The sequence below is a fragment of the Podarcis vaucheri genome (genome assembly GCF_965113315.1).
Source record: "Podarcis vaucheri genome assembly, chromosome: 6".
NCBI classification, from domain to species: Eukaryota; Metazoa; Chordata; class Lepidosauria; order Squamata; family Lacertidae; genus Podarcis; species Podarcis vaucheri.
The window spans coordinates 26,505,038-26,531,953 of NC_138764.1; the positions used below are offsets into that span (position 1 = coordinate 26,505,038).

A 26,916-nucleotide genomic window follows, 5' to 3' on the forward strand; every position below is an offset into this window, starting at 1 on the left:
ATCTCTGGAGTGCTTTGTTGCAGGAAGGGTGGGGGTGCTGCTGTAATAATGGCAGGCCAGATTACCACTGACACTCCCCCAAGTAGGCTGCTGGCAAGTCTATACATGCAGTGCAGTCACACTCTGTTCATGTTTTTTTTCTTTCCTGGTTGGCAACTGGGGAGTCAGATTTGGCCTGGGGCTTCAGTGTATACATGCTGGGGGTGTTTAAGCAGAGGCTGGTTGCTGCCTCTGATTAGTTGACCAACTAGGTATCTTCCAATTGTATGGTTCTATTGCAAATCATTATTTTTCATATATATATAAATCAGGTTGTCAATGTCTGGAATGCTATGTGATTTGCATCTTCCCTATATATCCTTGCCTTGTTTATCTTCTTGTTTGCACTTCTGGTAGTTCCTTGAGGATCTGATTTTGATTGCAGATACACTTGTGTAGATAGAATTGAGACTTCAAGTTAATAATAACTTTCCCAACACCCCTGATATCTGCTATCAAATGCAAAGAGTGCGAGTATTTCTTTTTGAATTTAGAGACCATGCTGGGTGAACAGCTCTATTTTTTCTTTTAATCATTCCATTTAGATTTGTTCCCTGGGATTTCATTATGAATCCGTGAGATCAGAAATGACAAAACAGGAGGGGGAAACTGAGAATATTTTAACATGGCAAATAGAAATGGGGGGTGGGGGAGGAGAAGCTTAAGGGGAAAATGTTTTGAGTAGCAAATATTGCATCTATTGCTCAGGATTTCAATCCTTACAAATTGCAAATGGCATTTCCAAAGGAACGTAGGCTAGTGCTATTGGTGGTGGTTTGGAAAAATGTGCCAATTGAAATAATGATAATCCTGTCAGTTGGTTATCTGCAATACATTAACAAAGTTACTGAGAATTTTGCCCTTGGCAAAGGCATCCAACCATGTGGTATGTCACAGGAGAAAAAAGGGACAATTCCGAATGAAATTGATATTCAGAACTTACTTTTAAACGGCTTCAGAACCAAGGTTGTCAGAGGTGGATGAAGGGATTTTAAGTCAGATGTTTACATGGAAATAAGAGCTGATTGGCCTTTACCTCGTTTAACAAATGGAGGGAGAAATTCTGTCATTGCTAAAGTCAACAAAAGTTTGGCATTGACTTCAATGGTGTTAGTATTTCACCTTGGATTCAGCTACATTGGCAAAGAAAGAGCATTTTTTATGTGTTGTAGTCTAACACTGTGACACCAGATGGCGATGTGGAGTTCCTTTTTTGCCAACCCGATTTCTCAAAGTTTACAACGCATTTAACTGAAACGCTTCTTTGACATGTCTAGATCCAGCCCCAGGCAGATTTCACTCGTGCAAAGTGAGTTATGTGCCAAGAAAGTATTAAGGACTGGACATGCTGCCCACATATATAGCATGGCTGATCATTCCTGAACTGTCAAATGAGGCCTCTTAGTGTGACACAAGATACCTTCCTGTGCAGCAGAAGAAATCAATCACACAACTAATTGCTCCTATGCACCTTCAAATGCTGCTTGCACATTTTGCTGTTCTGGCTTTGCGGAGAAACGCAAACCAAATTATCTGTGCTGAGGCTGCCCACTGCATCTCCATATAAATTACTGTTCTGGGGTTGCCCCTTTGCAGCCAGGAGGTACCCCCCCCCCCCGAACATTAACCTACACACCGCTGCAGCAAGTCATGTGATATGGCAAGAGGAAAGTGTGAGCACAATCCGGGGACGATGACAATGCTGTGGCTATAAATCTGTTGCAACCTGTTTCATACTAATGCTTTCCCCATGAATGCAAACATGCACATAGATAGGATCAGGATCATGGATCTTCTGTGCACGACTGTAAGTGCAGAAGCCAATGAGAAACAGCTAAATACATTCACTCGACGGGCCTAATCAGAATGCAAAAACCCAGGTACCACAGGAACCTAAAAAAAAAATTGCTTCTGTTGCTTAGGTTGCTGAAGACAGCAAGGAGGAAGTTTCTCCATCATTGAAGGGTGCTGATTTTTGTGGGAGCTGGGCCAACATCTCCATATGTTCAAGAAAGGGGGCCCCAAGCTATGATTTCCAGATAGAGTTGAGCCCTGGCACTTCTCAATAAAACACTGTCTGGAAGACCAGGTTCCTGCCACTGGTGCACTCCAAGTGTCTATCTCTCCTTCCTTCCAAGACGGCTTTTTCAAAGTCCAGCCAGTTCTTTAGCTTTACAAATACAGTGGTGCCCCGCAAGACGAATGCCTCGCAAGACGGAAAACTCGCTAGACGAAAGAGTTTTCCGTTTTGGAGGTGCTTCGCAAAACGAATCTCCTATGGGCTTGCTTCGCAAGACGACAATGTCTTGCGAGTACCTGCTGGTTTTTTTCCTTCCCCCCTTTTTTCTAAGCCGCTAAGCCGCTTATCAGCTGATCCGATAAGCAGATAAGCCGCTAATAGCGCTAATCCGTCAATGGGCTTGCTTCGCAAGACGAAAAAACCGCTAGACGAAGAGAATCACAGAACGGATTCTTTTCGTCTTGCGAGGCACCACTGTAGTTAGGTTCCCTGCTGGCCTTGATCCGAAACTCTTACATAGGCAATTGGTTGCCTTCCTGCTTCAGAGAGCTGCTCTAAATGAGCCCCCTCAGACTCTACCAGCTGGGGTACTGGTGCCCTTTTCTCCTGCCCGTTTCCAGTTCAAAAGGAGGAAACTATGAGGTGCCTTCCTCACAGATCTCTGAAGCCAGGCACATGCCTCTGATATCAGAAAGATAATTCCTTGTCTCTATCAAGCGCTAATTAGCAGATGATGCTCTGCTTAAAAGACCTGCGCTTGTCGGATGTGTTAATTGTATTGAGCAGGGCAGTATGAGCGGCTGTCTTGTTACTTGTCATACACACGTAGTTAGTATTAGTGCAGCGTAATTAAGTTCAAAGGAATCAATCTTTTCGTTTCACTTAGCACCAAATGACTTGAAAAGGGATGTGAGCGTTATATTGTATGTCCATGCATGTTTCTGGATGCTGTAATCATTTATGAAATAAGGTATTTGAAACTTTGTGCATGAGAGCAAAATAAGTTGTGATTGACACCTCACTCTATCCTGATTATTTAAAAAAATTAGATTAACGTGGATCTGTTGTATTTCTATTGCACAAAATATACTTTAAATTGCTAAAATAAAATAAAAAAATCTCTCTGTATAAATGATAGAAGGCATTGTGGTGGGTAGAGGAAATTCTAATCCAAGCACAAAAGTTTGTTTGTTTAAGTAATACAATACAGGGGTCTTAGATGTGCAATTAAAAAACAACATAGAACCTCCTCAGCAGATCATGGTTTTAAGACAATTTGGTAGCTAATGACCATAGAGTGAGGCTATATTTATGATAAATGTTGATCTGGGAAATTGACAATGATGCTCCCTAAACAATGTCTGAAGGAAATGGTTGTTGCTGTAGTGTAACATTTTTTTTTGAGACTATGCAGTATATTGTACTTGACTAATGATGTTCTATTTGAAGGAAGGAATTGGCAAACAAGTACCATCTATAGTTTATGTGCACAGAATCGTGCATTGGCAAGGAGCTGGAGTTGATAGCTGATTAGGAAAACACATTTAACTTCATGACCTTATGGCAGTCTTGCAGAATTTGTAACCCAACAATGCATGACAGCCTACTATGGACAAAAATGTGGGATAATAAAGTAAAAAACAGTATCAACAGCAACAATTATAATAATGCTGTGCTGCAAAAATAAAAAAAAATAGGGCTATCAATCCCCTGGCAGCCTACAATACAGAACTGGTAGGCTGAATTTGGTTTGGTCAGTCCAATTTATGAACTATATTCTGGTCTAAAGGGCTGGTTTAGGATTTATTTCCTACATGGACAACTCTTCTGTGCAGGAAATTGCATGAACTCTATGTGTACATTATTACAGATCCTAAATACAGATTTTTCTTTTTCGTGTTCTACGCACAGTTGGTACCCTGCTGAGTTGTGGTAAAAAAGCTAGGAGTGTGTTAACTGCAGGTGAGTTTCCTGCATGTGGATGGTGTGTGTTGAAAGTTCATCACACCTGAAGTGGCCCTATTTTGTGAAATTCTCTACATTTGTATTTGGGCAAAGCTCAGTTTTCAGTAATCTTGATCTATGATTGAGGTTTTGTCTAAAGCATTGCAACCTGTGGAATCTAGTATGCATTGGGCTGTGTGAACAAACTTGTTCCGGGGGAATCTACTCTACAATGGAAAATAGCTGCCAATTTCCACCTTTTTGTGGTTTACAGGAGCGCATATTGTGGCATATTTTAAAATCATTCTTTTCATTATTTTGTGCAGCTGGTCTTTACGCCTGAGATTTTCCTGTGGTCAGTCTTACTTTGCTTTTGAACATTCCTGCGTATGTTTACACGTATCAATAAGGGAACAGAAACAAGGAGTACCAACATTGCTCTTGAATACATAGATGCTAATAAAGTTTTCAGATTCTGTAGGTTTGAGCAGATTTCTCATTCATACAATGGAATTTACTGGAATTAAATCAGTTCCATATTCTGTGACTGCTCTATTACAGGGGCCTTCAACCAGTCCAAACTGAAGACACACTTTAAGAACATGGGATCCACTTTCACATTTTCACTTTTGATTTATATTTAATAGTGCTAGTATCTCACCACATATCAAACCCTGGGGTATCAATAAAAGTGAACCAATATTTCCTATATTGTTGGTCAAACTTTTGAACCCTTTTAATAGTTGTACCCTGGTCTTTGATTTCCGGGTAATTTTTTATTTCAGGGGCAGGGGCTGTGGTCAATATTGAGCAAGAGGACAAGCCAGCACAGTCATTCATGCTTGTGTTTTGTTACCAAAAAAGTATTTCTATCACTTCCAATAAAATGAGTCACCTCCTTTATTTCTCTATCCCTTGTTGCTGCCTTTTTCTTTCCCTACCTTCTGGCACTTTTTGGCCTCCATCACCTGCATTGCTTCTGTTTTCCTCTCCTCTCTTCTTCCATCTCCTCTTTGCCTCCTCCTTGCACTTTCTCAGTACTTTATCTGTTGTCACCACCTTTCACAATCTGTCTGTTTCCTCTTTCTCTCTGCACATGCCATTCTCTTCACCTTCTCAAACTTTCTTCCTTTTACTTCATTTTACCTGCCCTCTTGTTTTTGGCTTTTTCTTTCCTCACTTTCTTCCAGCTTGTGTCACCTTCTCTGCCACCTTTAATTCATTTCTCTGTGCCCTTTGTCCCCTTCCTAATGTCAACTTGCCTGAAATAAAAATGAGCAGGATTTCTCAGGGAGGTTCAACACCCTCAGAACCTAATACAGATATCAGGTGTTCTTTTTGTTGCCCCTGTGTTGGATGATGATTTGAAGGAACTCCCCAGATTCTCCCTCACTGAATCAACGTAAGAGTTGTCATTTCAAAACAACAACCATTTCCCCCCTCTTAATTTGCAAAGTGTTGCCATCTTATAATTCTTTTTTAAAAATCAACTCAATAAAGCTAATTTGCATTCCAAATCAACCCTGACATACTAAAGTTGCATGCTTATTTGAGAATAAGTCCAATTAAAATAAATGGGCCTTACTTCTGAGTAGACATGCATTAGATCTGCATATTAATTTAAGATTAATGAATTAATCTGGAGAGCTGAGTCTCCGCTCCCTTTCCTTCTTTACTTTTTTTGTCAGCTTCAGTAGATGAATTCCCCCCCTCTCTCAGAACCACCTCCCTATCTGTCCTCTCCTTGTATCAATGTGCCTGAAATCAAATGTACACAGAATAAATCAAAATGCTTCAGTAACCTCACAACCTAATCTACACAGCAATTGTTTGCTGCTGTCCTCAGCCACTGAATAGGGAGTAAGTCCCATTTAACTAAATTGACCTTACTTCTAAGTATTATTGGCAGGCAGGGGGCAGGTGCATAAGAGGCCTGAGTGTGCAAGATGCCTGGCTGCCTAGTCAGTGTATAAAGCAAGAATTGCAGTGAATCCCTAGCCATGTCTACTCAGAAGGAAGCCCTGCTGAATTCAATGGGGCATATTCCCAGGTCAGCGGGATCGGCATTGCAATCTTACTCCTGAATGAACAAATGATTTGACTGAAACTCTTCAATAATCCTGTGAGACCTGCTCTCCAGTAAACACATAGCAATCCAAATCAGGCTGTAAAGTCACAATCCTATATGGGCACATTTTCTTGGCAGTAAAGCCCCACAACTGTATACTGGGGAGTGTCTTCAGAAAATCGGACTGCAAGTGACAGCAGTACAACACCTATGCACTAACTTTAAACTGAGAGTAAAAAGGAAAAAGGAAAGTCCTACCATAGCTGAACCCAAGTAGCTTTTACTCCCCAAGGAACCCTCCTCTGGAAATCTAGCTGCAGCAAGAGAAATCTACCCAGGCTCATAATCAAAGGTGATGGGGAACTATAAAAATCTCAAGGGGACTGGACCCAAAATAGAGGGCACCCCCAAAATTGAATATCTTAGGCATGGTTGCCCATTAAGCTCAAGTGGGATCCCCTACTGTTCCTGTCCAACCCTTCTACTCCAAGTCAAGTGTTCAGTGGAGTAGCAGTCCTTACTAGTGAGCAAACCCTCACATTTGAAGGCTTGCTCTCTAGAATTGGGGATGCCTGGATTCATTCCTGCCCTGAGTGAGTGCCCCACCGGTGCCATCAACAGAAACAATACCAGCCCCTCTTTTCTATGGAGAGGTATCCCATGGCTTCTGGGCATCCTGCCACAAGCCATTCTGGGGCCATGGAAAATGGGATGGATAGCCAGGCAGCATGTTCCCAGTAGGGAGTGGGGAGGAAATGGCAGTAAGGCTGGGAGGGGCAATGTGGGGAGGAAACGCTCTTACATAAAGGGGGGGGGGGAGAGAGGAGCTGCACTCTCCATGCTTGGTTGAGGAGTCTTGCTTTGGTATGACCCACTTAGCATGGTCTTATGCCCACCTATGGGTCCTGAAGACCTGCACTCTATTATATGTACTGGGCTACATATGGGTGGGTGCTGTGATCTGTGAATCCTGTAATTTTTGATCCAATTATATAGATTCTCCAATGGAATCTCATGCTGGTGTTTCAATGGCTGTAATGGCGGGTTTTGGATGCATTGTTGGGAACTGGTGATTTCTTAGGGGTCTAGACCTAGAGCAATTGGCAATATCAAGGTGTGGTGTTTTTTTTTGAAGGGGGAAAATGTCTAAAATATTGAGGATGGCCATCACAACCCTGTGTAGTCCTTATTCAAACTAGACGCTTAAGGCTTAGAACAAATGCATGTAAGGTGTGCAGATTCTCCATTGAAAACGCTCACTCTGGCTCAGCTGGTACAACGAAGAGAAACGTTGGAAATGTCTCGCTTTTGTACTAAAGAGGTCTGAACAGCTGAAAAAAGGCAGAGAACGAAACGCCAGAATTAGAATGAAACTGACCTATGCATACATTTTCATCGTCCAGTTTTGCCGCAGCATTTCTGTAGTAGCCCAGCCTGCACAACTCACAGTGCTGCCCTCTAGTGTTGTGTTTACAGCTCACACAAATGAATGCACTGAGCAGATCGATGTAACTGCACCGGTTGGAGTGGCCGAAGCATTCACAGTCTTGCAAGGAAGAACAAAAATGTACACAAAAGGGTATTCTGCAGCAGTTATAGCAATTCACATGCTCTTTTAAAAAAATATTAATGAAGCATGAATAGATTATGAATGAACAGCAGCACAACATGTTAATTAACGTTACAGTAGCGTACATAGACAACCACAGATGTCTGACTGTATGAAGGTGGTATCTCTTTTCAGGCAGGTTAGAATGATTAGACATCCATTACATAGCACTGAGAGTAGTATTATAATCTGTAGGTCTAATGGAGCAGAAGCATTTGCAGCTGTAAACCTTTCATGGGTTTTGTGGGATGGCTTTTGCACAATGTGCAATCATAGCCTCCTTTAAAAAAAATAAATAAATACAAAAACCCTGGTGATTTTGCTAGAAGCTGAATGCATTATTGGGAATTTCTCATGATACATGTTGAAGGCTAAATGCACTTTTTTGGGTGGATAGGCTTGCCCTCCCCCTGATGGACCACATTTGCAGCTTTGCTGTGCTTATTAGTCCACCTTTGCCTCTGGTGGCCCATGTGGCCTCCACAGGTTGGAGTGCCCTCTGCCGCAGCTGACATGTTTCAGCTATGACCCCTTCTGACAGACATGGCCTAGTCCTAGTAATCCATTCTCTTGTAACCTCTTGGTTAGATTGCTTTGTGGCATTTTATAAGAGGCGGCCTTTGATTGTCTTTAGTTAGTTCAAGATACAGTTACTAAGATGATGAGAATGGGCATTGGGTTCATACCTCATCAGTGCTTACATAGCTGCACTGGCTCCCAATCAATTTCTAGTTCATTTCAAAGGATTAGTGAATTGAGCCGTGCATGACTTAAGTCTCGGGTACCTGAAGCTCACCTGACTCTACTTCAGCCTGCACATACATTAAGGTAGTTTTCAGAGACTTTCCCTTAGGTATTCCACCATCTGAGGTGAGAAGGGTCTTTTTGGTGGTGATGCACCAGTTATGGAATGTTCTCCTTGTGGAGATTTGTTGGGCACTGACTCTGCTATCTTTCTGGCAATAGATGAAATCATTTTCATTTCCCCAGGCCTTTAAAACCATATTCATCCCTGGAGAATCTGATTTTATGCTATGCTTATATGAATTTTTAATTGTCTTTAGTTTTTTATTGTTTCTATTTTGTTTATATAATTGTATATCTGCCCTGGAGAATTCTTAGAAGGATGAGATAGAAATCCTTAAATAAATAAAACAAACATGTGTGGTATAAGTGGCGTTGCCACTTGGAATGTGAATGACTTTTATTTCCACCTTAATGTGTGGTGCCTCCCATCACATGTTCACTGACTGTTCCCCTCAAAATGCCCATCATGAATCGGGATGAATGGAACTGAGGGGATACTGATTGAAGATGTTTGACAGCTAAAGAAGGAAGTGGATGCTTGATGTACATGCAACTGCCTGTTTTGGTAAACCTTGTGCCCTGGAGTATCATGGAGACTTATTTCCTTCAATAGACCAGGTTCCGGGTGCATGAAAGTAAAAATTCAACATGTGAACTAACTCTTTAGCTATGGAGAAGTCAAGGAAAATGCAAGATAGAAATCTGTCACTGGGACAAGGCATTCAAATGACAGGTATCACCTCTTGCTGATACAAAAATGTAGCCCAATGCCTTCATATTTATGTCTCTGCTGCGTTGGACCAAAATCTTATGCTTGCTAGTTACTAGCTGCAACATTTTCCTCTTTCTTGTTTTAGTATAGAATTCTGACAGCTCTGCGATAACTCCCATATTTTATTTCAAATTAAGTGTTAGTTAGAATTACCAGTCTACATTTAAATAGCTAGATGAAGCCATTCTCTTATCATACTATATTAGGCAAGAATGCTGCATTTGCACAGTCAGCTTATCACATGAAATGGCTATACAAACAATGCAAGAGAGTCGGAACTCTCTTATTAAGTGCTTATGGGGAAGAGCAATAGCTCAGCGATAGCTTTGTATGAAGAAGATCCCAGGTTCAATCCCTGCCATCTCCAGGTAGGGCTGGGAGAGAACCCTGTCTGAAGTTGAGGCACTGCAGCTAGTCAGCAAAGACAAGACTGAACTCATTGGACTAACGGTCTGACTTGGTTTATGGCAGCTTCCTAGGTTCCTATGAGGCACTTTAGCAGTTGAAATATACTCAGAGTCGCAAAGTGATTTCATGCTCTTTATTCAGCTCATAGTGGTGAGGAGGAAATGAATGAATGTCCCCTCAAAGTATCTGCTTTATATACATTATTTACACAATGGGCTGCACATGATTGACTAATTCCGGAATTCTACTGTAAGCCAATCAGGTTGTGGATTCACTTCTATCTGGAGCATGATTGGGTGGTTCCTGCCAACCAACCATACTGCTGCATTGTTCTAGGACCAATCAGACTGCTGCATTCTGAATCCTATTGTTCTAAGACCAATCAGACTGCTGCATTTTGGATCCTATTGTTCTAGGACCAATCAGACTGCTGCAGTTTGGATCCTATTCAACTCAGTACATAACACCAGCAGTGACAGGCATATTAAGCAACAGGCATATTAAGCAACGTCACTGGGTTAGCAGCTGATTCACCTGACTGAATGACCCTGGCCATCTTGGAGAGAACTTCTGGATACTGATTGTAATCAAGATGGGAGACTTGTAACAGTGAAGGGGGAAAAAACAGAATGGAACCGAACCCAAGGCAACTTTCCCCAACCACATTAGCCTGGAACTTCCTGGAAGGAAAAAAATAGTTTTTCATCAATTATTCAATTTCTTAATTGAAGCTTTATAAAGAAGAGCTGTCCTTCCAGCTATGCTTTGAGCAGTTGTTGTCTTGAATTATTTTATTTTTTTAATACAGTGAGCCCCTCTTAGCTATTGAGTCCTGTCTGATGACTATCCTCAACCGGACACGGAATTAATGCATGTAATAAAGGCGGAGGAGTTTTCCATGACAGACCTCTTTCCCTTTGTGAATTTAAGAGAGTCATTTAGGAGGAAAACACTGGATTGTTAAGTACGAACTCAATTGCTAATTAATGGCCGTGATCTTTGAAATGGCAAAGCTGCTCAGCAAATTATAATGTTGCCTCCTGTCGCCTACTCTGCCTCTTTATTACTGACTCTGACTTTTCAAGCACATGACTAAGAGTATTTTGGACATGCTGAAGAAGAATAAAGCCCTTCTGACGCACATTCACGCTTTCACTTCAGGTTCACAGTATTGGTTTCTCTCACCACAAGAGGATCTTTCATGGGAAACCTCACCAACATAAAGTAGAGTTGTCTGCACATCAGGTTGGCCATGCCATGCATCTTTTACCTATCAAAGCCAGCCTTCTCTTAAGCAAAAATGACAATGCAGTCCTACAAGGACAGGCACTTTAGAACCCTGACACCGGACATATTCCTTTAACTACCAAATCAGAGCAGTATGGGTAGGACCTAGCAAAGCCAAAGGAAAGGGGCTCTTTTGACATTCAGGTAACGTATGATGGAGAAATAAAGGAATACTGTAATTGACAGCACAGGTCTCTCAGCCCTAAGGTTTCTAGCTAAAACAGGTAACATGTCCCTTTTAGAGTCCCAAAGCAAAATGTAAGTGAACAGGTGTTGTTTCTTTCCTCACTGTAACGTTAAGCATACCTGTGGAGCTTGGGCTATTGTCCAAGCTCTTAAAGAGATACATTGTCCAGAAAAGAATACACCTGCCCTATTTTAACCTCAAATTAAATGCACAATATACTTTCATGCTCATTTCTCCAATATCCATGGGATCTGGCTTTTGTTACAATAGCGCAATTTCCTGTCATTCTGGCATGATTCACACTAAACCCATACAGGCCAAACCCATTGGCCAAACTCTAAGCCCATATTGCAAATAATTTCCACCACTCAGCAAACCAACAACAATATGTTGCATAATTTTAAATTGAGAGGTAGTTAAAAGTTGTTGTTTTCAAAGAGTAGGTACTAAAAATTTCCATAGTGCTTGGAATATCTAAAATAGCATAGCAGTCATTACAAGTGACAACCACCACTATACAACCTCTGTTACTATAAGGCATGAATAATGTGAATTCTTTTTTAAAAATGGAAGTGATGCTACCATTGTAACTGCATCACCAAAATAAACAGTTTGGGCACAATCTAGCCAATGTGAAGCATGAAACAAGTTCTATTGATTTCAGCCAGTTAGATTTACAGAGAAATCCTATGCATGTTTATTCAGAAGTAATTCCCATGTTCATTCAGAATTAATTCCCACTGTGTTCCTTGCTTATATTCCAGGCAAGTCTCCCACTGAAATGAATGGGACCTAAAAGTATTTTATGGCTGGATTGTGTCCTTTGGATTCAAAGAACATGTCTTGAAATAATCAAGCTGTGTTTGGATGTAGGCTGAGGGAAAAACAATTAAACTTCCTTTGTAATTGGTTGACATACAAATAACATTTACATAATTACAGCAAAAAACATATCATGCGGGGAGAAAAGAATAGTTCCACTATGATAACCGGCCGGTGGGGGGTGGGGTGGGTGTTATATTTAAATCAGGAACTGGAGATAGCGAAAATATCACAGTCCAGCTCTATAGTTCTTAGCAGCTGACAACTTACAAAACCTGCTGTGCTAGGGCAGTAAGGTAAAAAGAAGAAGAGTAACTGACCCTTGGATGGTTAAGTCCAGCCAAAGGCAACTATGGGGTGTGGTGCTCATCTCGCTTCATGCTGAGGGAGACGGCGTTTGTTCACAGACAGCTTTTTGGGTCATGTGGCCAGCATGACTAAATCACTTCTTCTGGTGCAACAGAACACCATCCCAGAAGCCAGAGTGCATGGAAAAGCCGTTTACCTTTCCTTGCACTGGTATGCTTTCAAACTGCTAGGTTGGCAGGAACTGGGACACAGAAACAGCAGCTCACCCCGTTCCGCAGATTCAAACTGCTGACCTTCCGATCAGCAAGCCCAAGAGGCTCAGTGGTTTAGACCACAGCACCACCTGCATCCTTGCTAGGCCAGTAGCAGGTAAGGACCTCATTTTACTATTGTTCAAGAGAAGCTCTGGAACAACAGAGATGTGCCATGAAAGGGGCTTTGGGTGCATGGAAGAAACAGTGAAGAGGGAGGCTGCCGTCAGCCACTTCAAATACCATCTACAGCTGTTTCTGAAATGGCCTTAGGGGAATGGGAACAACTGTTCCCCCAGTTACCAAAAGAGGTGATGCTCTTTGTGGAAGAGAACCAAGTTGTTGGTTTTTCCCATGTGACTGGGAATTCCTGATGTTGCTGGAATAGCATGTCTACAGGTAATGGTAGAGCTCTGTCACCCTACTCCGGATACAAAATAGATAAAAACAAACAGTTGAAAGGCATAAACTTCTTTTATCTGCTCAGTTTCTGTAGCACTGAGCTAGAAATGAGACAAATGAATTGGCCATCCATGCAACCAAGGAAATTTTGTGGACTTGTCTTTATACAAGCAAATGTCATTATTCTGTAGGTAAATCTCGATATAATTTTAATTTCTTAGAATATAGAACCTTCTGAAAACCTTTATACACCTATAATTATATGGCTTGTTGGTATGTCTGATTCAACTTATTATTATTTCACAACTTTATCTGTAAACTTACAATCCCACTCCCCAGTCTGTTGACACCTAGAAGAGGCCACCATTTATATCTCCCAGCATTCTGATACACAGCACAGTGCCAGAAGACACAAAAGACACTCCCCCCCCATACCCACTTTGGTGCTGCCTCTTTCAGCAACCTGGTGGTGGTAACTAGGGGTGTGAACAACCACAGAAGAATTCCAAGGAAAATAGATGGTTCCCCCCACTTGGGATGTGCCAGATTTTAACCCCATCCTCCATATTTGTCCCTGAGTTTTCTGCTCAGCTTTTCTCACTAGCTTTTTGATTCAGTTTGTTGTACTATTACAGACAAAAAATGGTGTGTTAATTCCACTTTTCCTTCCAGCAATCCATTGCGGGGGAGTGGAACTTGGGATTTTCAATTTCAAAACAGCAGAAGGGAGAGGGATGTGAGAGTTCCAAAATGTTGTGCAGTGCCTCTGGTCCACTTGCCCCACTTTGCAAAAACAGACTATGGTCCACACTTCCCAAAGGGTTACACTTTACTAAGTTACAGGTGCAATAAATCCCTTGCAATATTGTTCCTCCTTTCCTCTCTTTTAATACTTTGTTATTCCTATAGAAGAACCACCTCTTCTGTTTTCGGTTGCACTTAGCAGCTGAAGCAGCAATGGAGGGCTTGAAAATGCTCAATGGAAGGAAATCCCCCAAAACGAACATTTCCATTTGTTACTACCATGGTAGTAACATTATCCTATGATGATAAAAAAAACATTTTAAAACCACTGTCCCCACGCTATATCAAACTTTCTTATTCTTCTCTTGTACAATATAAATATGGAAACAAATATATTTTTCATTATCAAATTACAATTTCTACATTAGAAATAATCTACTCCAGGTTCATGGTGTGGGTCATTTATCCATCCCCTGGGGCAAAACAAAGGTCAAGGGTTGTTGTTGTTGTTTTAAATCAGCCCATATGCCTTGGCAACTCTCATCCCATGACTAAGGACATATTGAGAACAATAGCTTGGCTTACACAAATATTGCAATGTGTTGTTCACATGCTTAAACAAATAAAATTGAGAAGTGAAAAATAGCAAAAATAGTTCTGGTCTATAAATGACAGATGCTCAGCTGGGACAGACTGTCTGGGAGCTGTCAAGGCAATTGTGCTATGCTTTTAAAATGTCAATATAATTCCATTATTTTGATAAAATATTGAAACCATATCAGGGCACATGGAATCCAATGGATGCAGCCGGTTCACCAGGAAGTTCAAGGCTAGAATTTCCACCAAATTTTGCTTAAAGCAAAATTCAAGGAAAAAATACACGATTCTGCTTAAGCAAAACAACCAAGGATGCTCAAGCAACTTCCCAAAAAGATGAGTGCAGTTTATTGTGTGTGTGGTACAATACTGCTCACATCAGTTAAACTCCACTGAAAAGAAATGTGGCTACCAAAAAAATGCTGCAACTATTCATTTCAATGTACTTTGTGTGAGAATAATTTTTAGTGGACTGAACCCCATGTTTCCATAAAAGGTGTGAGAAAGTTTCACTGTGGGGTGGTGGTCGGGGAATGGATGTTATATATTGGCTATAACATTCAAGTGCAACTGAACAGTTCCACAAGGACTTTTAACTGCACTCTCTTCTCTCTCAAACCCTTCAATCGGTTCAGGGGTTCCTCTAACTCTCCAGAGCAGATTTAGGGGTTGTGTGGAGAGATGGGAAGGTGGTGAAGTTCTACTGTGCAGTTAAAAGTCCTTGTAGTAGTGGAACTGCTTAGCTGGCTACTGCCCAATGATTGCTTTGTTTATCAAAGGCATATAATGGAATCAATTCTGCATGATTCACTTGCCTGTACTTTACTGGATTATAGTTTCTCATTTACTGTATCAAATTAGTAACACAATCTAGAGGACATCCCTCCCCCAACTTCTGTCAAAAATATGGCTGCTGTGATTTTATTTGTGTGTGTGTGTGTGTGTGTGTGTGTGTATATGTATATATATATATATAGGCTGCTCATCAGTAATATATCCCTGGTGGCTTACAAACATGACACAGCCTAGGAATCATTTTTATGTGACCCTTTTGTGGTTCATGTCCTTAGCAATGCTTAATTCTTTCATTTGTGCTCACTAATGGGATGATACTAGACATCACATCACAGTTATTCCAGATTCATACAGTGCAATCTGTTACACAACACAGGACAAACGCTAGGAAACCACTGTATGAATGCAAGAATTCCTACCTCTTTTGTGGTTTGCAACTTGAACAGAAGAAACAGTAGACAAAGCTAATTTTGGAGCAACTAGATAGGTTTAAAAAATGAAGAGTAGATTAGGAAATTGTTATATAGGCACAAGTTTAAAAAACCAAACAGAACCTAAGATGAATTTGTTGCAGCCCTATATAAACTTACATGGGAGTAAAATTTTGAACTAAATGGGAGTTTCTTTTGCATAGACATGTACAGGATTGCACTATTGGTAATACTGGATGTGGATATTTATGTATGATATATTTGTAAAATAAAACAGGTTTATCTCAGGAGTTAGGTATTGTGGCTATGAAGCTTAAACAGGTGACCTCAGAGAACCCTCACTACTAAATATAAATATAACATAATTTAATTTAATTTAATTAAAACCCTGAAACACACACACACACACACACACACACACACACAGTATCTTGTTGGGATTTCTCAGTTCCTTTTTCATAACATAACTTCTGCTGTACTTCCATGCCCTGATCAAGAGATATTCAATAACTTACTTTGCCAAACCTTTATTAGGCATTACAAATATAGCCCATCATAAAACATTCATATATAATTTATTTAAAAATATATACAAATAAACAGCCATGTAAACATAGCTGTCAACGTTTCCCTTTTTAAAAGGCAAATTCTCTTATTCCGAATAGGATTTTCCCTTAAAAAAAGGGAAAAGTTGACAGCTATGCATGTAAAAATATGTAATGTGGATTTTCACTGGAGTTTCTTTCCACTAAATAGTGCCATTCACCAGTCTGAGAAATACTATTGATAAAAACTCAGCCACTGTTGCAGTTAGATATTCAGTAACAGGAATCTGCACATGGATTGACAACCTGCAATACAACAGGCTGGGGGGAGGGGGATCTAAGACCCCTAACTGTAGTGTTACAAATGTGTATGTGAGATGCTTGTACATCAAATATAAGTGGTCTAAAATGTAATCAGTGCTACACGTTCAGATGGCAACAGATCTATTGGTAGTGGAGGGGTATGGGGCTAATTCAGTCAGATGTCTCCTCCTTCCTGCTAAACCGGGGTTTCTGAAATTTCGGTCTCCAGCTGTTTTTGGACTACAATTCCCATCATCCCCTACCACTGGTCTTGCCAGCTAGGGATGATGGGAGTTGTAGTCCAAAACAGCTGGAGACCAAAGTTTGTGGAACCCTGTGGTAAACAAGCGATCAGGGCTGCCAGCTTCAACAGTATTGGCCATCTGTGTGCGTGTGTGTGTGTGTGTGTGTGAGAGAGAGAGAGAGTGCTTATTACACGCTTTTTTAGTTGTTTGATGCTTAGACCGTCCTACTTTATCATAAGCAATTGTAATTGTAACTGTTGCTTTCTGACAAACTGCTAATGGGCTGAGCTAGTCACACAACCATTTGCAAACTATTCCCTATATGAGAAGGATAGTTCTGTTCCCATTTTACATCATTACCTGAGCATCATAGCTGATGCTTGACCTCAGTGCTTAATGCTGCGTTGCTCAAGATTCAGTGGGAAGTTACGTTGAAACCAAAGACCCTTTGCAATTAATTTGTTAAATAACAAAATCCATTAGAAATGCTAAGTGAATCTTAATTCACTCAGTGCCATCAATAGTCAATTGCTTGAGAAATACAAAATAAATAATGTGCTCTCAAATTCAGTGTCAATCTTGATGGAGAGCTGTAGCGGACAGATCGGTTACTGTAACCTCTTCAAGGGACATTTGAAGAAACTTGTAAAATATAATATGGATTCCATGATTAAGGCAATTCTAGCTGTTAGTAATGTATGTATCTAGGGCAGGCTCAATTTCATCACTATGATCAAGGGCTAGGACTGCATTCATTCCAATCTAGCTCTCCAACAAATTGCTAATACATTTTGTTTTAGCTTAGAAGCTATTTCCTGGATCCTCTTTTGCTCATTTCCTCCTCCATCTGTATTCATTAGAGTTTAAAAGGAACATCCTGTGTATAACGATGGCAAGCTGTAGACCAATATTATTTGCTTTTAAAGAGGGAAAACAAGATAATTCCATGTGATATAATGAACGCATTTACACCTGACTGAATGAATTTGCTGCATAAAAGCTCTGTAGGAGAACAAATGTTTAAAATGATAGCATTTTAACTATATATGTTCTTTATTGTCTTTTTTTAAAAAAACCTTACTCCCAGAATAATCATCAGGCCACAGTCTGACAGTAATTGTGTGTGTGTGTGTGTGTGTGTGAAAATATCACTGGAATTCAGATGTGAAACTAGTGCACTAGGGATTTCAGAAAGAAATATTGCTGTCAGTGCTAGTGGAAATGTAATACTTTAAGCACACAAAAAAGGATACGGGATATGGGAATCAACCTACAGTGTGATTTGACCTTTTGCGGGGGGGGGGGGATGGAGAAGAGAAAACCCCAGCTTTTTGAACATGCTGCATTGTTCAAAGAAATTCCCTGAGAATACTGTTGCTACCACCACCATAAGTCTGTCTCAATGCAGCCTCAGCTCTGAATACCAACCGAAATAACATTCATTTCAATTAAGAAAACAAAGCAGAAGAGAGAGACATTAAGAAATGATTTGATGGAGACAAAAGAAATCTCTGGCACTCAAAATTTCTCAAAACTTATTTATCATGCAAACCTTGATGCCTATACAATTCCAGTCTTCTCCAGGGACTCATATTCAATTTAAGCTATAAAAGTGCTTATAACTTTGGTGAGGAAGATCTGTACACATTATATAAAGCCTTTTCATGTAAGAGTCATTTTTTATGATAATTCCCAGTAGTTGTTTTTGGACAGTATACTTTTTTATTAGTCCCAAGAGAGGAAAAAAAATGTGTTTTGTCCTTTTTGCCATCATCTCAGATTCTATGAAAGCAGTTAAAAGTATAGACCAGTAGGAATTTTACAGAATCCTACCTTGATTTGGGTTAGAAACCCCAAGGGAAGATATATTCGGCCATATCCTATCAAACTTTGGAGGAGCTGCATATATCAGGAAAAATCAGGATTTGTTATTTACATCTGCTGATAGATATTTTTTATTTGTTTTATTTCTAAACAGACGTGTATGGAGAAAAACATAAAGCACAAACATCCATTACTGGACTTTGTCAATGACACACTTGGACAATACATCAAGGCCACATTGAACAAGAACAAGCAATTGATGATTCCCAAAACATTGAATGGACATTTACATCTTTTGTGTGCACGTGTGTGTGTGTGTGTGTGTGTGTGACATTTCAGCTTTTATAATGTAACATTACCAATTTTGATGTTAAAATATGTATTACAGGAAGGGACACTGGATAACAGGACCTCTCTAATAACTAGGTTCTATGGGGTAAGGCTAGAAACTCATCTGTCAAGGATGATGTTTAGGGATGGTAGATGGGGCAGTGGAGAGGAGAGGATAGGCTCTGCTCTTTGATTTGTGCCATGTTTGATGATTCCTCGGGAACACTTATATCTCTGGGTAACTTGCTAGTTGCACACATTAAATGATATTGTTATAAACAATTACATGGGTGAACATACTAGGCATACATGCCAAAGACGCCAGTCCAAAGAAAGATGACTTTGACTAACGTTGATAACACTGCTACTTATTATTTGGCATATAAACAACACATCTGTGATGATGGCCCATTCATTGTTCTAGTCATCCAAGTGATGAATTAACACATGTGGACCAGTCTTAACTAGAACCCTACAAACATACACTTCCATTTTGCCTGCAACCACACCTAGTAGTGAAGCAAATAAACAAATTATCAACACTTCCTATTTAAAGCCATACTCTAAATATAAAATCAGAATATGAGCCTAGGATAGCAAAGGCATTTTACATAATTTTTGGTCCTCCGTGCTCTTGGAAGCTAGAGAAAGCCAGGTTTTCAAAAATTATAGCAAAAGATTTAAAAATAAGTAGACTGGGGTTTCTAGAGAGAATGAATACACTTGATTTCTTATAATATCCAGTGAACTATATATGTAGAAAGCAACTAAAGGGAAAAAAAATACTTATGTGATAGCAGAAATAATCACTAAGTTTCTACGAACTTCTTGATCACTGTTTTGCTTTCTGATGAGAATTATCAAAGGATTTTTTTCCGCATTGCCCTGGCAGAATTAGAAAATATGTCCTCCACAGCTGTTCTTTAGCTGCAGTAGTGTGTCTGTCTTTCTTCATTAAAACATTCCCATTATGTGTCTTATTTCACTCATGCTAATGACAACAAAAATCACAGGAAAGAAGCACCAATGAAATAAAATTTTGCTTAACGGGAAATAATAATAATAATAATAATAATAATAATAATAATCTAACGCTTTATTGCATTTCAACATGTTTGGGACATTTATCAACTAGAGAAGTTACAGCATTTTTGTGAAGGTATGATTTTCTGTAACCATATTTCACATGCTTCCTCCCCACCCTGATCCTCACACTGTAATTGGTTTCCTGTTTAAAGGCAAGAGATCTGACTTATGTGTGCATGGTTCTCAGTTGTAAGACTTGACACCTCGATGAATTGTGCATTGTTACTGCTTTGGAAAGGGGCAAGTTGCAGGGTGGAATGTTTGGATATTATTTTGGACTACTGATCAACATGGCAGGCTACTGCTACGTTTGTTCCTTGTGCAAAGCAACCAGTTGACCAATTTTAATGAAGAAATCAAGCTATTTTGTGCACCCCCTGCTATTCTATTAAATAGACTCAATAGTTTAATGTCTTGTGCAACATGGCAGAGCTCTGCCCCAGTCTTTTCTTTAAAACAAAACAAAACCCCGGCAATAATTTGTTCATTATACACACTTATCAGTTGAAGTTCTGAACATCAGGTTGCCTACCCTGATCTAGTGGATTAATTGGGTAACAGCAATTTTTTGAGAGTGCAATTCTAAGCCTCTCTGTTGGTGGTTGAATGGGGATGGAGCTCATGTTTTTCTCCACCAGTGAAGAGTGCCACTGGCGCTGATGAGACTCTGCTGCAGGCTGGTATATGAGGCGCTGGTGGCTTTTGGAGTGGAATACCAGTAATCAATGTATCCATAGCCTGTGGTTCACCTAAGGGGCTTGATTCTTGAGTTCCACATCTTCACCAGTCTGGAGCTGGCACAGCAAATATATAAAAAGAAGATATATATATATATATAATATTTCCCCACTCCCTGTTTTGCTCTGGCCATTTATGTAAAAAAAATAAATTCTATACTACTTTGTAGGCCAATTGCCTCACAAAGTGGTGTGCAATCAATAAAATACATTAAAAGGCAATCAATACAACATTATAATAACCTCTCATTAAAACCTTTCTTGCTTGTGGCCCTGGGTTTGGATTGCTTTGGCTGTTAATCTTCAGTTGTACAATGCAATTTTATGCATGACTGTCCAGAAAGAAGTCGTCCTGGGTTCAGTGGGTCTTATTCCTTATACGTTTATTTAGAGTTGCAGTCTTGGTCACATTTGACCTTTGAACTGTCTAATATCTCCTCCTCCAACCTTGTGATGCCACAAAAAACCCCCACATCTCACTGAATAGGGTTTTGGTATCTACCCCTTTATCCATGAGAACTAGATCTCAGAGGTTCTTAAAGATATCTTTATTAGTCACATCCTGTTACATTCTCAGCCTATTTTGATCTGCTCCTCCCATCTCCTACTTCAACTACTGGATCCTTCAAGCATCTTCCTTTAAAAATAATAATGGTACAGAGCCTCTTCAGCTTTAGATTGAAGCTGCTTCCACTGGGCTGAACCTTGAATTATTTTTAAGCCTTGTTCCACCGCCAGTATATCAATTATTACATTTTCCCCCTGTGACAAATATGGCCCTCATTCTAGGCATTGAGCTTTTCATTTTCCCCCCAATTTGTGGCTGGATACAGCATGAACACTACCCAATCTCTGCACATTTGGCTTTTAAAAAAATGCTTGAATAGTGGGATGAAAACTTCTGAGTCACTCAGAGATTCTTCTGGAGGCTGCCTGTGAAGTCTTTAGGTAACTGGAAAAGATGACTCATTCTCAACAGGCTTCAATCAGAATCCTTTAATAGCCAGGCCATATAATAGCCACTCATTCATTTACCGCAATTTGTTAAGAACTCTCTTTTCCAGAGCAGCAGGAAAATAACATAATAGTTCTGAGATCTCTGCAGGGGTATAGGTAAGTCTGAGGAGAAAGATATTGAATTGTAAAATGCAGCCGGTGATCTCAAAGAGCTGTTTTTTTATTATTAAAAAGTGCAGGGGTTGTGGATATGCACAAAGGCAGAACTTTTTATTTATTAAATTTATATGCTATACGATTTCCTCCAGAGATGAAGTTGAGATACTTTTAATCTGATTTAGCATTTTAACTTTCGTATGTTTTAAAGTATGGCCGTACGTCTGTCTTAATTTTATCTTTTTATGAACTGCTTAAAGGTAAAGGTAAAGGTACCCCTGCCCGAACGGGCCAGTCTTGACAGACTCTGGGGTTTGTGCGCCCATCTCACTCAAGAGGCCGGGGGCCAGCGCTGTCCGGAGACACTTCCGGGTCACGTGGCCAGCGTGACAAAGCTGCATCTGGCGAGCCAGCGCAGCACACGGAACGCCGTTTACCTTCCCGCTGGTAAGCGGTACCTATTTATCTACTTGCACCCGGGGGTGCTTTCGAACTGCTAGGTTGGCAGGCGCTGGGACCGAGCAGCGGGAGCGCACCCCGCCGCGGGGATTCGAACCGCCGACCATTCGATCGGCAAGCCCTAGGCGCTGAGGCTTTTACCCACAGCGCCACCCGCGTCCCTATGAACTGCTTAGAGGGTTTTTAATAATAATAATTAAGTGGAGTATAAATCTTAATAAATAAATGACATTCAAAAAGTACCCACATAGTTTACCATTCAGGTACTGACAAAGATTTGCTTGCTTTTGTAAAATTGTCTTCAGCAGCTGTGTTTTTTTGAAAGAGATGTTCAGATTCTGATGATTTTTTTTAAAAAAATCACCCAATGCCATATAAAACATATTCATACTTAATTATGATGTTTTGGGCTTTATGCTGAACAGCGTGCTGTGATGGTTGCTAGCAAATAATTGTTTTTAATTATTTTGATTATGACATGTATACAGGATATACAACATATGCAAAATATAATAATAATAATAATAATAATAATAATAATAATAATAATAACCAAATACAAGCTTTCATACCAAAAATAGGTAAGCTATAATGTTATCAGTTACTCCAAATTATGTAAAGTGTGGGGGAAGCATATTCTTATAAAATACTTAGCTCACTGTGCTTACCGGTATCAGCCCCACTCCTCTGGCGAATTTCTTATGGTTATTTTGATATCAGTAGTATGGGTCAGACCTACACAACTTGCTAAACAAAATGCATCTATGATATATGGTGATTCTTTCTCTTGCTGGAAGCAAAACCAGGAAATTTACTGAGCCACTAGTGGATGATCGCACACAGCTGGCGACCTGTGTTAGGCTTTGTGGGTCAAAACTGAAAGTCCACTGAAAATACGGCAGGCTTCCTCAACCTCGGCCCTCCAGATGTTTTGAGACTACAATTCCCATCATCCCTGACCACTGGTCCTGCTAGCTAGGGAACATGGGAGTTGTAGGCCAAAAACATCTGGAGGGCTGAGGTTGAGGAAGCCTGAAATCTGGCATACCCCCCAACATTTCTCCGATGAAAATAGGAACGTATAATAATAATAATACCCCTCCCATCTGACTGGGTTGCCGCAGCCACTCTGGGTGGTTTCTAACATTTATAAAACATTAAAAATTAAAAGAACTTCCTTATACTGGGCTGTCTTCAGATATCTTCTAAAGCTTGTAAAGTTACTTATTTCCTTGGATTGGGGGTTGCATAACTCCACACTCTCCAACTTCTCTGATGAAAATAGGGACGTCCTAAGGAAAAGCAGGACATTCCAGGATCAAATCAGAAACTGGGATGGCTTCTGTAAATCCGGGACTGTCCTTGGAAAATAGGGACACTTGGATGGTCTGATACGCAGATCAGAATGAGGCTAGAGGATGCGATACAACTCCCTGTTCTATCCGTTCTGTATATATGGAAGAAAGGAATGAGCAAGACTATATTTGGCATGTGATGAAAGGTCCGAATGTTTAACAGGGCTAATGGCATGTTTTGGTCATGGTATGGTCTACTAGACAGGTGTCTATAATGTAACATATATCAACCAACCAATCAATCACCATTCATTCCTTTTTCTCCACAATAGGCATTGCACTAATTAATGGAATTAATTAATTATTCTTGGTTCTTACCTTAGCCAAGAACAGATGTAGACTTTTAAGGGTGATTCACATAGTCACTTGGCAGAAAAATGGCCAGAGACACAAACATAATTGATGAATTGGTGTTTGTTTGAGGGTGGTGGGCAGCACATGCTGGATCCTTGCCTAGGTGAAAGTAAATTGGCACCAAAATGATGTTTTTCTATAATAAATGTGAGTGACATGACTGGTAGTGAGTGACATGTGGTGCTGCACAAGATGAATCTTTAGACAACTAAGTATGTTATATGGCCAAAACATACATAGCACATGATATCTGTGATTGGCTCTCCTGATTTTTTCGCCTTTGAGAACTTTCACCCATTTTTGAAGGGTGAAGAAAGGGGGCGGCTCTCCCTTCTGCTTTTTGCCTTTCAGAAGATCAGGGAGAAGTTCAGCAGTGTGGGAAGAGCTGTTACAAGGATTCGTGCTGTGTTTTGTTGGCTGGCCTCCACCATTTATATTTTCCAATATTGCCTCAGAAAAATGTTTCATTGCGACATATTGTCATCCTCAGCAGCATTCTGGGAAGAAATTGGTGCCCCCCCCCCGTAGCTCCTAGCAAAGCTTTAAAAAAATGAGGGCTGTCTGCCTTAGAAGTCATGAGTTTAACTTCTCCCACCATTGAAATTCAGTCCCCAGGCCCTAAAAATATGGAAACACCTATCCACTTACATAACCTTTGAATGGGTCACAAAAAGCCCTGGTTATATGTTCCCATGCCTGTCCACAGTTAAGTTGGACCCTAGAACCTACACTGGCAGAACGGGGGGTGGGGTGGGGGGAATTTTCCCATAGAGGAATCAACAGCTATGCTTCTCATAGCATGGAGATAAACATTGTCACTAATACCTGCTAAAGACACAGCTACAACACAGCTACAAGTTGGCAACGCCAGCTGTGAGCTATCTTTTTAATCGGATACGTGTTTGCTTCCTCCAGTACCAAGGTGGATAACTCTGAAAACTACTGGCAGATGGGTTTCCCTAAGGCACATGTACAAAGAAATGAGTGACCCCTTTGTTTTTTTCAGAGATAGCTATGTGAAATCTGTGGGCTCTCAAACCTCAGGAACCAGATTGTTGCTAGAGTGATCAGATGCAAAGGAGGAAAGGGCCTGTGTACCTTTAGCGGTGGTAGAGGAGAGGGATTTCCAGCAGGTGTAACTTTCCCTCACCCCTATCTGACAAGCTGCATCTGCTAAAATTCCCTCTTCTCCACACCTATTAAAAGCACAGGAGTCCCATCTTTCTCTTCATCTGGTCACACTAATTGCTGCTGCCCTTAGGCCTCTTCCAGGGAAAGAAAGTGAGCACTGGGGTTGCTAGGCAACCGCTCCTGGTCTGCTTACTGAGAAGAGAGAAGCAGGAAATTTGTTAAACTATTCCAACTGCCTGCCTCCCTCCTTCATGACAGAGGACTGTGTGAAACGTATAATTGCATACCAGTGTGCCTTAGGCTGTGGTGGGAAACCCCGTGGTCCTCTGGAGGTTGAAGCCCAAATCCCATCAGCTTCAGCCAGTTTGGCATATAGTCGGGACAGATGGGAGCTGTAACCCAACACCTGCAGCTCCCTGTGTCTCTTCCATCCCCTGCCTTAGGCCCAACTGCGGACATTTTAATAATATATTTAGTCTTTTCTGAATGTTCACTGCAATACTTACGGTAGGATACTTGTAAGCTGCTTAGGGATACCCCCCCCCCCAAATGTAAAGGTAGACCATGACTTAAAGTTGACATGTATTTTAGCTGATAATGTATGGGGAAAATTCAACTAAGGAGATCTATACGCAGAAGCCCTGTGCAAGGACTTCTTATTGGACAATGGGGCATTCCCCCATCCTCCCTCTGTGGTGGGGGTTCGGGAGATGCTCCACCACTTGGGCAAATAAGACAGTGGGGATCATTCTGTTTAGCAAGCTGAAATGCTCATGCAGCCTGAACATTCAGAATAGTACAATGGTGAAGTCCACTCTTCATTTTCACTGTTAATTCTGATTTTTAATGACAATTTTAATGTATACTTTATATTCTCCACAAACCTTTTGGGAGATTTTATTTACAGTTAGGCAGCACATGCATTTTCTGTCTCATTCTGTTTTGTTTGCTTGGAGCAAGGGACTGGGTTACTGTTCACACTTGTGAACGAACCTGAAACTGTCCTTTGGTTGGGCTGTTTTTCATCAGAAAGGCTTGTCTGATTCTTAGGGCAATGTTCCAAGCAGCACAGTGGCTGTGTCTAGCCACATTTAATTTCCCACAGCACCCCAGGGTCTGAGAATTGCTTAAGTGTCTGCTGTACAAGGGAGGAGGATGGGAAGCAAACCAGAGTAAGTTGAATCTGCTTCAAGTGATATCCCTGGCCTGGCCTCTCATTAATTGCCCTGCTCACCCACCCTACCACTGGTTCACTGCATTGTGCTATTCCAATTCTCTTCTAGTGCCAGTGTTGGATTAGTAGCGCCCCAATCATCATATTAAGTTATGCACGCAGCAGCAGCAAAGCTCTGCAAGGATATTCTGAGCTCACCTGCTAAAAAATGGCTGTGAAGGGATGGGGTTCAGAAATTCAAAAAGAGGCCTGCATTGAAAACATATTGGGGCATCATAATCCTCATCGATTACTGGTTGGTTTACAACATAAAAATATAAAATGCATAGCATAATAGCAGAACACTCTATAGACATATTATATATTATAGGGTGTGGTTTTCCTAATATAACACCATCTAGGTATATCACATGGCCACATTCAAGTTTATTTTTTCTTACTGCCCAATCCTAGGTGTGTTTATACAGAAGTATGCTCCAAATAACTCAGAGGGACTTGCTAGGAAAACATGCCTAGGATTGGGTTCTTAGCTGTCTTAAAGTGAAGACCAGATTCTTCACTTTAAGAGTTTCATTCCATTTCCCACTCTGGCCAACCATTTGCTGCTGAATATGTTTTGAATTGTAGTTCTTCTATAATGACTACAACCAGATCCAGTGTGAGAGTAAATATTGTAGGAAACTGTTAAGATAAGTTTACTGATGCAAAAGCTAGAGTCAGGAGAAGTTATAATACGGTGCACAGGAGGTATGGAAGAGCCCTCAGCAA

General features: G+C 40.6%; 1 protein-coding gene across 11 annotated transcripts in view; it reads right to left on the reverse strand.

Annotated features, from left to right (window-relative positions):
• Positions 1-26,916, reverse strand: part of NTNG1 (netrin G1) — a 229,726-nt gene that overhangs the window by 25,655 nt on the left and 177,155 nt on the right. For 3 of the 11 annotated variants that reach the window (XM_082227886.1, XM_082227892.1, XM_082227889.1), the window contains exons 6-8: positions 18,419-18,484; positions 15,481-15,540; positions 7,450-7,617 (exon numbers count right to left, since the gene is read on the reverse strand). The exons of 2 other annotated variants lie outside the window; for them this stretch is intronic. In XM_082227886.1, the coding sequence (XP_082084012.1) occupies positions 7,450-7,617; positions 15,481-15,540; positions 18,419-18,484 (294 nt within the window). The remainder of the gene's footprint in view (positions 1-7,449; positions 7,618-15,480; positions 15,541-18,418; positions 18,485-26,916) is intronic. 6 more of the 11 variants (XM_082227893.1, XM_082227896.1, XM_082227894.1 and 3 more) reach the window with 4 other exon arrangements.